At 38.0% G+C, this 13,103-nt stretch overlaps 1 protein-coding gene across 17 annotated transcripts in view; it reads left to right on the forward strand.

Annotated features, from left to right (window-relative positions):
* The window catches only part of KMT2C (lysine methyltransferase 2C), a 199,806-nt gene that overhangs the window by 78,451 nt on the left and 108,252 nt on the right, over positions 1 to 13,103 (forward strand). For all 17 annotated transcript variants that reach the window (XM_087730329.1, XM_087730336.1, XM_087730300.1 and 14 more), the window contains 2 exons: positions 1,952 to 2,091; positions 3,695 to 3,804. In XM_087730329.1, coding sequence (XP_087586455.1) covers positions 1,952 to 2,091; positions 3,695 to 3,804 — 250 coding nt within the window. The remainder of the gene's footprint in view (positions 1 to 1,951; positions 2,092 to 3,694; positions 3,805 to 13,103) is intronic.

Below are 13,103 nucleotides of genomic sequence, written 5' to 3' on the forward strand. Positions count from 1 at the left end.
GCTAAGTTTTTTTCGTGTGTTTCTCAATGTAATTGCTGAAGTAGAGCATCCCTGAGGAGAAGGACTTGGGGGTGCTGATAGACAAAAAGCTGGGCATGAGCCGGCGATGTGCTCTCACAGCCCAGAAAGCCAACCGTCTCCTGGGCTGCCTCCCCCACAGCGTGGGCAGCAGGGCGAGGGAGGGGATTCTGCCCCTCTGCTCCGCTCTGGGGAGACCCCCCTGGAGCCCTGCGACCAGCTCGGGGGTCCTCAGCACGGGAAGGACATGGAGCTGTTGGAGTGGGGCCAGAGGAGGCCACAAAATGCTCGGAGGGATGGAGCACCTCTGCTGTGAGGAAAGGCTGAAAGAGCTGGGGGTGTTCAGCCTGGAGAAGAGAAGGCTGCGAGGTGACCTTATTGCAGCCTTTCAATATTTAAAGGGGGCTTATAAGAAAGATGGGGACAGACTTTTTAGCAGGGCCTGTACCGATAGGACAAGGGGTAATGGTTTTAAACTAAAAGAGGGTAGATTCAGACTAGATATAAGGAAGAAATTTTTTACAATGTTGGTGATGAAACACTGGAACGGGTTACCCAGAGAGGTGGTAGATGCCCCATCCTTGGAAACATTCAAGGCCAGGCTGGATGGGGCTCTGAGCACCCTGATCTGGTTGGGGATGTCCCTGCCCATGGCAGGGGGGATGGACTAGGTGACCTTTAAAGGTCCCTTCCATCCCAAAGCTGGATTCTATGAAGTAATGCATGCATGGTTTTCAGGAAGGCAAAGTTACTGCAGGTTGAAATTCCAGTGCTTGCTGTATCTCTTGGCTTATTGGAGATAGGTTGTTTTTCAGCATCTTTTTTTTAGAGGTTATAAGCAGGAGAGCAATTCTGAAAGAGAGGTGGTTTTGTGCTGTCTCAACTCCAGAAGCTCAGAAGTAACAGCACATGCATACATTTGAGTTATTAATGGGGGAGAATAATGAAGTTCAAAGAGCCTTAATAGAAAACGCAGCATTGCCTTTCCTACCAACCATTGAAGCGTCAGAGATCAGGTCTCTCTTGTCAGTAAGCCTAATGCACATCCTTAGATGTCCAAGATTAGTTTTTTGCCTGCAGGAAATAGATGAGGAGGAATCATCACTTCTTTTTTTTTAATGGAGTAATCTGAGTTTTATTAATTGTTTTCTGTTGAGATTAGGGGAACAAATTAATAAGGTTATAAACTAGACCTTCCCATGTCAGCACAAGACAGTAGTCTTTATATCACTGCATTTTTCAGTTCCCCCACATTCCCTTCCTCCTGCCTGCCCCCCCCCCCCTTTTTTTTTTCTTTTTGTTAACACCTCGATGGCATTGGATAAAGACATGTATTTCCAACATTTTCACTCCTGGTCTTTTTTCTACCTTCCCCCCATAGCTGCTGTATTGTATCTAGGCACCTCACCTCTGGCGGTGGCAGCCTCCTTTGAGGATGCTGTCAGTGCTGTCCCTGGACCAGCTGTTACGAGCGCAGGGAGAGGGCTGTATGAAAGCTGCTGCTGGTGCTCGCCACTTACACCACTCTCTGTTCTTCCTTCTACGTCTCTTCTTCCCCAGAGTAACACAGACTGCTGTTACCTAACTCTCCATTACTAGGGTTGGGCAAGTTTTAATATCAAACAGAAGTGGACTTTAAACAAAGAAGCCTGTGTCCTGAAGAATTGGAAGAGAGCAGGCTGGAGAAAGGGGCATTTTACCAAGCACTTTTTTTTGTGTGTTGAATAGCAGCTTTAACTGAAAACTTTGTTACTGGGAAAAGTGTTGGGCTAAAGTATGAGGAAGAAAGATTTTGTTTGTGTTGATTTATATTTTATCATGTTTGGAAAAACTTATACTCACTTTCCTTGAGTTTTGGATAATTTACAAGTATCTAGCTAATTAAAAAAGAACGTGATCAATTCTAAGTTTGTTTTTCTGCTCCCTGATACAGATCTCGATCGAGTATAGCATCATGTGCAAGTGTGAGCACCCAAACTGCTTCTGATGATCAGGTTGTCAAATTCTGGGATGAACTCAGTTTAGTTGGCTTACCAGATGACATTGATGTTCAAGCCTTATTTGAGCCAACAGGTAAGATATGTTGCTATCCTCCTTTATTTTCATCCAGTAGTAGTACAGTAGCTACAATGACAGTGAGTGAAGTTTTTCAGCTGTTGGTTTTCTGTGCTCTGGTGTTTGTCAAGTGTTTGATGATGCTTCTGTAGCTTTTGCCAATGTTACGTGTTGTTTTTGTATAGTCTCCTCTTCAAGTACTGGGACAGAATCGTTGTCAGCTTTGCATGGGGAAATATTTGTAATCTACTGCTGAACTGGTGTTCAGGTAGTAATATCTTCAGTATCATGATTCTGTTTTGGGGAGAAAAGGAAAAAGAAAAAGAAATGCTTAATATAATTCTTAAAGTCTGCTAAGTCGGAAATAATGGAAAGGAAGATTTAAAAGAGCAGTACTGCTAGAATAATAGAGGCATAATACACTTCCATGCTTCCAGTATCTGCAGGTTTTCTGTCAGAAAACTGTCCGGTTTGTCATCTGTTCTTTCACTTTAATGGAACGTTCCTTTTTACTCAGTTATGAATTACATTTTCAGAAAGCATCTATGTCCAAGTGCTTTGATGCCAGTAGTCCGCTCACGTATTTTGCCTCAAAAATGGAAGTATATTTGTACAATATAAATGTCATTATTTCATGAGTGTGGAAACTCATTTCAAAGTCTAATTAAAAAAATAAAATGCAGTGGTTTGTTTTAAGTAGTTATACGATAGAGTGTGTGGATGGGCGGGGGGGTTTATCAATCTAGATTTTTTAAAGTTGTTATTATTTGTAGATGACTCTTCCCAAGCCCTTACAGAGATTTTTGGGGGAGTTTTTTTATTGCTGAATGATTAAGTTGACCAAGTACCTAATTTCAACAGCTAATGTAAAGCATCATTTTGAATCTGATATAAAGCTGTCACAGAATTCCTTTGGAAGTATGCATCATTTACATTGTTTTTCCCAGAATTAAATTAGAAACTTCTCTTAAGAGGAGATACCTGTTGAATCCTGCAAATTCTGAATTGCTATGTACTACTTATATCTCTATAATGTGTTTGTTGTATTGACACAGTCTTCTCAGTCATTTATATGCTGTTTCTGTTCATGCTGTATTTTGAGCTTTTAAAAGTTTTGTGTAGAATTCTAAAGCATCATGTGAGCGTGTTCTGCATTAACATGCAGATCTGTATCCGGTCCTTGGGAATCATAAGTCAAGAGTACGTATATAGACAAATGTTACCTGCAGTGAAATACAAGATCGGTTGTAATTTTGCGTGTGTCTCGCACCCAAACATTGCATATACACCCTACTGTTACGATTACACGATCAAGCTTCTGAAAATTAGGAACAGATATACGGAATGTGCTGAAATGAAGAGGAAGATGTGTTATGTATCAAAAAATTGCAGGATATTTAGTGTCTGATAGTAACTGCAATATATTTGATGTCTGATAGTAACTGCAATATATTTAGCATTTGATAATAAGGGCATTAAATGTTGCAACAAGAAAAGCAAGTGGAAGAGAGACTGTTCATTTTATCTGGCAAGTATTTACTACTAGGCCTAAGTTTCATACTTACAGAAGTGCTTGACAGAGTTGTACAGCCAAAGCTCTTTTTCTTTCATAATGCATTAGGTCATTGCTGGGCTCATCACCGCTGTGCGGAGTGGTCATTGGGAGTCTGCCAGACTGAAGAGCAGCTATCGGTGAACGTGGACAAAGCTGTTGTCTCAGGGAGCACAGAAGTGAGTAAAAAGACTTGAATTCTCAAGCCAGTAAGAAAATAGGGGATGGAGTTGGAAAAAAGACAGTCGACTAACATGATACAAGCTATGACCAAAAACATCCACATATGGGTCTCTGAGCTCACGTTTATATTAAGGTTTCTTTGGACAGGTCTTCATGATAAAATCTACTGTTGCAATTTATTAAAAAGGCTCATGGAGTTGCGTGGAATGTATCATTAATTAGTTCTGAGGTAGCCAGAATGTAGAAAGTACCTGACTGACCAAAACAAAATACAGACAGAAGTTGAGTTCAAGTTAGCAAATGCCCCGCTAGGTAGAGGAAGTACTTACTTGGCCAGTTTAGATTCTGAAATTATATGACTCAAATATAGTAGAAGAATTCTCAATTACTTTCATACCCGTTTCAAAAAGCAGGTTAGTATCGGAAAACTAGTGTTTACCACAAAGCCTATGTTGTTACTTTAAATATTGGTAGAAATACATATATAAATATTTAGTCTTTTAATTTGAAATGGTAATGTATTTGGAAAAGTAGGTGGCTTTGAAAAGGAGGGACTCCTTCTGGTGTCATATTCTGATAGCATTTTGAGATGATGAAGAGACCTATTTCACATTGTTTTTACCACACGTAGTTATATTTTTTGGTTGTATTTAATCATGTCTGGTAGATTATTTTAATAATATTAGGTTTTTTTCTATATTAATCAGCCATGCTATCAACAAATTGTGTAATTTTTGCCATTTTTCCCATGATCATGCTTAGGCTTATTTTTACTTGATTCTTAAAGTTTTTCATGCATTATATTAAAATTAAAAAATGATGCGGAAGATAGCAGTAAATGCTCTCAATTGCAAAAAGCTGCTTTAAATCAGTCTTTCAATATAAGCCATATAATACAGCTTTCCTTGCGCCTTCTACTTTTACATATGCTCGTATTGATAAATGCTTTGCTTTGAATAATTTAATTGATTTCTGTGTATCTGCTTTCAAAATAAAAGACTATTCAGAATGAATGAACCTGACAGTATTGAGTTCTAAATGAGCTTGAAGATGTTAAAGCGTTTGTGTGTATGTGTGTGTGCGCGCATGTATAAAAAAATTATAAAAAGAATTGAAAGAACATCCAAAATTGGTTACCTTTTTTTTTTTTTTAAAATCTACCTGCTGAAAAGTTTTTGTCTCCTTGGTTTTGGCTGATGATAGTGGCTTGTAGTCATTTTGTGATCAGCTCATTCCCATCTGTAGTCATTTTCATTATGATATTTTGGTTTCTAACAGAAATCATTGCTGCAGTGTTCAAGCTTGTATTTTGCTCTGTTGAGTTTCATTCTGTTTCCATTATTTCAGTTCTGTTTCTTTTGATATGGTACCTTGCTCCTCCCCTGTGCCTCAGGGTGATGATGCCTCACCTTCACATGTTAGTATATTTTAAGTTTTGTGTAGAAGTTTATAATGCAAATATTTAAATAAGAATTCCTGAAGAATCCCACATCTCCCTGGTGCCATAGTTTCCATTTCAGCCCTGTCTTTTCACATGCTGCTCTGTAGGTTCTCTGCTAATCTTCTCAAATTCTGCAAATAAGTTTTAGATACCCCTGTTGCACATGTTTCGATGCCGAGAGAGGAGAGAAATATGAATCGAGTGCCATTCTACATATTTTCTATTCAGTCTTTCCTGAAGCCATTGAGAAACTTTCTTTGCTGTAATACTGCAGTCAGCCAGGAAAGAAAGATGTTGTCTTGGTTATTCTCTTTTATCTCTCTTGTGATATCCCCAGGGAGAGCAAAGTAAGAGCGCAACTGGTATTGTCTGATTCTAGAGGAGCAGCTAGACAAAATGGGACATCTTTATCCCACAGTCACACCAGGGAGGTTTTTGCTTTTTTTTCTTTTTTTCCCCAAGAAATAAGGAGCAAACTCTGCTGTAGTTCTCTGTTCCTGACCATGGAGCGGAATGTCGGGGGTGCTCCAGGAGTTTGTGTGTAACTGGTTGGGAGCCCAACTAATCCTGTGTTTGCTTGTGTCCAGGCTGTAGTGCTTGGTAATAATTTTTCACAGCTTTTTAACTTGTCACTAAGGTGAAGAAGGCACAAAAAACTATAAGGTGCTGGTTATCCTACGCAGTAGTGGAAAATTAGCTCAAAGGAAGACGTTTTCTTTGCGTGAGATATTTTGAAAAGTTTTGAATGAAAGGTGTAGCCGTTAATGTACGTTTTTTGCATTTACAGCTGCTTGTGCTTTGCTTTTGCTGAAATTTTGGGCTTATTAATGTGATGTTACTGCATTTTAAAAGTAAAGTTTCTATTTAAATGTTCTGAACACTGTTGGCAATGCAGATGCAAGTATGTGCTCAGGGCATACAGAAAAATAGTTTAAATAAAAACAAGCTGTATGCTATTTCCTCTACTTGCCACCAAATTTGCTTTGGGTTTTGTTGTTGTTGTTGTTTGCTTGGTTGGGGATTTCTGTCTTCTTGGAAATCCCTCTGACATGACATGGGTTTATGATGTGGTCTGCAGCACTGACATCTTTCCTTGTCTGGGAAAGTACGTTTTCTTTTCCTTATGTTCATGTACAGATTAATTTTTGACATGTAACAAACTTTTTCTTGACAGTGTAGTCCATTGGTTTAGGTCTTTTAATTTGTGGAGAGCATTTTGGGGCTGTTCTTACCTTGAGGGTCTCTTTACTTTGTAAGTTACATTCATGTTTCTCATTAGTTAGGCTGCCTATTGTTTGCAAATGTATTTTAACTGGATATGACAGTGTTTCTCATTACTCTGTTTACCAGTTGAGATGTCCATTTGGCTTCACTGAACTTGTGATTGCATTAATAAAGCTTGTGTGGACACATTTCATTGACCCATTCCGAAGTATGTACGTTAATTCATTTTAGTTTTCTTCTTGACCCATGTTTGCTGAAGGTTTAAAATACAATACTGTAGAGATCTCAGTATCTGTGCATGTTTCACAAAATACCCTGCTTAGCGTGTCTTTCTTCTTCAGTTCTTTCTTTTGACTCGTTTTGAAGGTCTGGCAAAGACATCTGACCCGTTTGTTACACATATTTGTGTCTAGACATAGGTCGGTTCTTTGACTTTTTTTTCAAAGTCTTGGGTTCGCCTCTCTTTAATATTAATGAGTGGACATACGTACATCTGTGTATGTGAGGTGTTTGAAATCTTATGCATCATGTTGTTTTATAACAACTGACAAATAAAAGCTGGACTATACAGTTAAGTTTCTGGTTGTAGATGTGCTGGAGCCCTTACTGGTGGTGTAGGTGACTCATTTGTCTCATTGCTTGTCTTGCCTACCTCGCTTATCTCAGCAAGTGAGAGATGTTCTCAGAACCACTTTCTAAGTTCAAAAAGTCATAAGGAAGAACTGGTGATCCAGGTGACAAGCATAGTGTCTGAGCTTTTCTCGAGCTGACTCTTAAGAATGCGCATACTTAACTCCGGAGCTTGTATAGTATGTAGGTTGAGGATCCTGAACACCCAGACGTGGCAGTTCCTTCCCCCACTACTTTAATAGGTTTTCAGGGGATTTTGGAGTAATTTTGTTTCAAGTTTTGAAAGAAAAGAACTCTTCAGAATATAGACGGGGAGAGAAAACTTCCAGTGATTTGCTTGATCCAAAACTTAACTAAATTTTCTTATAATTCATAAGTGCTCTACTGAGTACATAAAAATTACCATAGTATAGAAGCTGTCACGTTGTCAGCTGTGTGAAGGTGGACTTTTACCCGTGAGGTGTTTCTACAGATCTTTGTGGTAAGACACAAAGACAGTATGGAATGGAGACTTCGTAAGATAAACTAGGAACTGAACAGAAATCGGAGTTTTTGCTGAAAATAATAGATGTGGACAAGCAGAGTTTTCTGCTTTTTCTTGTATTTCTGGCTTCAGTCTTATCCTTTCTTAACTATGCTGCTTTTTGATATTTGGAAGTGTGAACTTACTGGCATTACCATTTAAAATGGAGGCCTTTAGGGCTTGCATCTGCTCAGCTTTTAACAAGAGTGGTTTCTGAAATATTTTCAGGTATTTTTAAATACCGCTTTATAATTTCCTTATTTATTTTACATATATTGAGTAGGTGGCTGTTTCTCTACAGTCAGCTGAGGAAATAAAAAAGTTTACTACTTGTCTGCCTTATATTGCCTAGCCATAGCTCTTCTGTGTGTTATGAAGTTCCAAATAAGGTGGGCTGCTTTTTTCCCCCCAATATGTAAGTAGCTCAATTCAAGAAGTGAATTTAAGGAAGAATCGGTGGATAACGTTTGAACCACTTTTGAACAAACTGTGTGCAAGAAAGGAATGTGATGGTAACTTTCCCAGCCAGCTTTCTCTTCTGATAAGATGTAGAAGCAGTTTACAAGTCTGGGAGAATTTGTCAAGGACACTGAAGTCAAAGAAAACAGTGTTGGTGGAAACCAAGAAGGAGGTTCCTATCTACTTAATAGACTGAATAGGGGAAACATGATAGTAATGAAGTGTCTAAAGCAGTCATTCCAAAATACTGTATTAGTCTGTTTCCATTTTATAAAACGTGGATTTCTGTTTGCTTTGAAATTCTGTATAGCTTTTTGCATATTTATCTACTTCACAGCTTTCATTTTTCCAGTAATAGTCAAGTGTTTCTTTCGGACCAGGAGTCTTGCAGCCAGACAGCTGAAAAACTGTTGTCTTCTTCTCCCACCCGTCTGTTATTTTTTTTTTTTTCAGTTAATCAGGGCAGTATCTTCTCTTGGTACAAGGCAGCTGTTTTCAGCTCCTTCTGAGTTTCTGCAGGCAGTGTTTGGCACGTTATCATTGCTGAGAACTGTAGGAGTTGTTGCTTTGCATAGAGGCAAGCTAATCAGTAGTATCTTCCCTTGTTCCAGACTCAAGACGATCTGCTGTTTTGACACTCCTCTCTCCTGTAAGTCCTTTTCACACAGTAACACAATCTTGAAATTTTTTTTTAAGGCAGCTCCCCTTGAATTCTGTCACCGGAGGCAGGAGATTGCTCTGTTTGTAGATACTTCCAAGTTGGGGCAGTGTTACGAGGCTTGCATATTAAATATCTCACTCCACCTGTTTCTTAAAGCCCTTTCCATCTCCTGGTTTTAATTCTTTGCTCAAGACTCAATTCTAGCACGATGCTTACCAAGCTAGACAATAAAGAAATAAATTGAGGGGAAAGTTGGGAAACATTTAAAATGTTTATACTTTTTTTAAAGTGTTTGTCCATATTTTGAATGTATCTTCACCCCTTAGCCTCAGTACACTCCTCATCTTGTTGAGACTTGTCCGTGTTTTTAGTGGCATGTGTGTATGTTTATGTGTGCTGCTTTAAGTTGAAAACGAATTTGGCTAAACTGATAGTTCCTTTTGTTGTTCCTTGTCTGTAAAGATAAGCATCAACATCTTAATACGCTATTAACGTCATACACTGGGGGGGATTGTGCCCATTTGTCCATAGCAGTTTTTCAGCTAGTTTTAATTTTTGTCGACATAAAAACTGTGTGTGCAAAATGGTTTAGATGGCAGAATCCTGAAGATAAGGACAGCGTTGACTTCATGTATGTCTCAACCTAGCTGAACAGAGCACGTAGCAATGTCTCTTTTTCGAGACAGAGTGTGGGATTTGCTGTTCCTTGATGCTCTAAAAACTCCCTTCTTCCTTTTTCATTATTGGAAGAGCTAGTAATTCTTAAAGCCAGGGAAAAATGCATGAAGAATGTCATCTATCATAATTTATACCATTTCTGGGCAGAGTCCTCTGTATTTGCCCATTTCTCAAGGAGAAGCTTTGTAACGTGATACTAAATGAACAGCTCTGGTATTCAGAAGTTCCTCTCCCAACTCTTGAGGTTTTTATGGTACTTTTGCACGCACAAGGCACTTGGCTTCTCTTCATCTCCCTTCACTGCAGCTTGGGAGTGACTAAGTGGCTGCTCTATTGGAGTGGCTTCTGATTTTATCTTACTGAGTTGTTTTTTTTTTTCTGTAGTTGCTTTTGTCTTGCAACTGAGGAAGGAAGTACTGCGGGAAGTATTTTTCCAAAATAACATCTCTACTTTTTTACTGGGTTGCTGTCTCTTAGAGAACTCCAGCACAGAAAGTGCTAGAGAAAGACTGGAGGAATAATGACATACGTCTCATCAAGAAGACACTTCCATATGCTTTTGGTCAGTTTAGTAGTTTTGTTCAGTTTCTAGCATGTTTTAGAAATACTGTAACAGTTCAGCAGTGGGAGCTGTGAGGTATTTCAGTTTTCCATGAATTTCCCTCTTGTTATTTTGGAGTTTCTCTAGAGATTTGTAGCCATTTCCCTGCCAATGATGACAGGCTTTGTACTTCAAGGAAAGACATAGTGACTAAGGGTACAGCTTTGGTAACATTTTAACACTGTAAATTATCTTGCATAAATTACTCTGTTCCAGAACGGTTTGGATTTTGATCACCTAAAGCCAGGTCATCTGTGTCTTGGCGAATGTGAATCAGACTGTTCTTACAGCTTGTTAATGACATCAGAAACACTATGTCAATTATTTTATAACTATTTTCCAAGTTCTGCAAAGCAGCTGCAGTATCTTAAAATTATCATAGTTGGTTTTGGTTTACTATGTGTAATTCTTCTGGAACACCTTTGTACACCATAAATGATGTCAGTACAGCTCTGGTAAATCTGTTCAGGTTCAAGAGCTGCCATGGGACCTGTAGGTATGTTTGGTTTTTTGCAGGTCCAGCAGTTTGAGAACAGATATTTGCCTGTGTAGTAAGATTTACAACTTAATTCTCATTAATATCGTCACATGAACAATGATTAAAGTATTATTTTGTTTGAACCAAAATAAGCTTTTCCATGACATACTGTTATTCATTTGAAGTCATTGTCCTGTGGCAGCCGCTTTGAAAAGCATACATCAGAGTAGAGGAACCAGGCATAGGGAAGAAGTGAGAATGAGCAGATAAGAAGAGGGCTGACATTTGAAATTACTAGGATTATTGACAAATTCCCCCTTCCCTCTTTTCTTCTCACCTGTAATCTGACTCTGGGAGCCGAAGCAAATAAAGTGTAATTTAATGTACTTCATGCAAAAAAAAACCCAAACCAAACCCCTAGCTTTTTGCCTAGTAGTTGCTTTTAACCCTATAGTCACTTTTGCCAAATTTTTATGATTTTTTTTTTGCAAATTATCCAGTGGGATTTTGTGCATTCTATTTTTTCTTCTGCAGTGAAACACAGAACAGAAAAAACCCTAAACTACAGTTCTTACAGATAAAGAATTTTGTTCCCTATTGAAATGCAACACCTTTAAAACTACAGAGTTTAGGACACAGCTTTCAAAAGGCAGTTTTCCGTTTCCCCAGTGGTCTCGTAGACCACATTTTCTAGTACAAAATAAATTACATTTTTCTATATCCCTGCTAGTATTTAAGAAAATGAAATAATACTTAAAACTGGTAAACGTGAATCAAGAACTTTACTCTTCTCTGCTTCTAATAGATTTTTGTAATTATTTTGGCATGTATAGTATGGATACCTTGGGATCTACTTAAACTCCAGACTTGGATGTGGCTCTTCAGTGATGTATTTAAAAGTTTGAAAGGATTGCTATGAAATAGAGTGGTCGGTCTGAATAGTGTGATCATAAAGTCAGAGGCAGTCACATGTGAAAGAAATGCAGCTAGTGTAAAGTCTAAACACTTTTGATGAAAGAAGGGGTCTGAAATAGATTTTAGTTTTGAATATTCCTTTTATTGAGAAAGAAAACTTCATTTATTTTCCTAGTGTTTTGATGTAATAGTTGCTCACTCTTGAGTACTTTGATACTCAAGTAAATCTCTATACGTTCCTGAAGGAGAGAGAGTTTCTAAGTGTTGATTGTGATAGTCTAATTGAGGTTTGTTGAATGAATAGCTCATTTGTTTTTTCCTTCCCCACCAGTTGTTAGATGGATTAATGTTTCAGATTTGTACTATCTGATGTGAGATATGCTATTATCATGAAGTAACTTTTCAAGTCAGCCGGGCAGTGGAAAAAAATAAGGGGATAAAATGATACAGTATTAAACTGCAACTATTTAGTAAAAACTTGTTTCTAAGATAATCTGATAATTATCAGGCTATTTGGCTTTTTGCCTATCCAAAATTTAATTTTAAAGAAATAGGTAATTTTTCACTTACTTTCCTATTATTTAACACATTTATTGTTAACATTTCAGTAAAGCTAGTACTATGCTTCAGCGTGTTAAGGTCTTTGGGATTTTTCTGGGTGGAAAGGTATTTTATAAATGTGAAGAAATACTTACTTTAAGGCTATATGACGCATCCCCAATTTAGCACTTGTTTTTTTAATTAGCATCTCAAGAAACCTAAAATGTTCCTGTCTTGAGAGACATAAAACACACTGTCCTGTTTATGTGCTAATATACAGTAGAATATCATAATGTACCAAATGTTGGCAAAGCATTTGATTTAGAGCTTTTTCTGGGTACTTGCTTGGGAGTTTGATTTGTAACAGGCGCACATACTTTAACGTGACTTTTCAGTCTTTATAGTTGTTCCTTGCTTCATAACCTGTTGTGATTGTAATTCTGCCCTGTTGATTGGAAAAAGGAGCACGTGATAATGTGAGACCAGTTTAGCTATAGTTAATTTTTATACCATCTTCAACATGTTGATTCTATTTACAAGAGGAAGGCAGGCATTAATTTATGGACCACAGTTTGGGGAAGCATTTGTCTTCTCAGATGAAGCAGAAGAAAAGATGCGCATTTGTAAACTAATATTTTTTTCTGAGATTTATCTTTTGATTTGCTTTGTCCTGAGCCTTCTGTGAAATAACAGCTGTGTTTGTATCCCTACCTTTTTGTTTCCAAATATATGAAAAAAAAAATATTGTGACTTTGTCTACCTAGCAAGTAGTATTGTCAATGCATATTATAACTCACTGATTAGAGTGGAAGTGTGCCTTTGTCCTTCTTTGGTCTGTAAGAAATAAGTGCTAGAGCTTAACCCCTGCCCGCTGTTGCAAAGGGACAATGACTAGCGCCTGTATTCTATTATATGCATTTTAGGTTTATGCAATAAAGTTTATTCACAGTAAGAGAGGCCTTTTCATAAACCATCAATTTTTTCCAGTGCATGAAAACAATTTTTGTGACTTCATCACCTGGTTCTCCCTGCAATTTTGGAGACCTGAACAGAAGCACAATGTCATTTCTGGCAGATCTACATAAAAGGTCTTTCCCGTAACGGCATTTGTGGAACACAGTAGCAAATGAGGAGGGAAAAGACTC

The sequence above is a fragment of the Nipponia nippon genome, unplaced genomic scaffold, assembly GCF_047370975.1.
Source record: "Nipponia nippon isolate SJK-2023a ecotype South Korea unplaced genomic scaffold, ASM4737097v1 scaffold_1, whole genome shotgun sequence".
NCBI lineage: Eukaryota > Metazoa > Chordata > Aves > Pelecaniformes > Threskiornithidae > Nipponia > Nipponia nippon.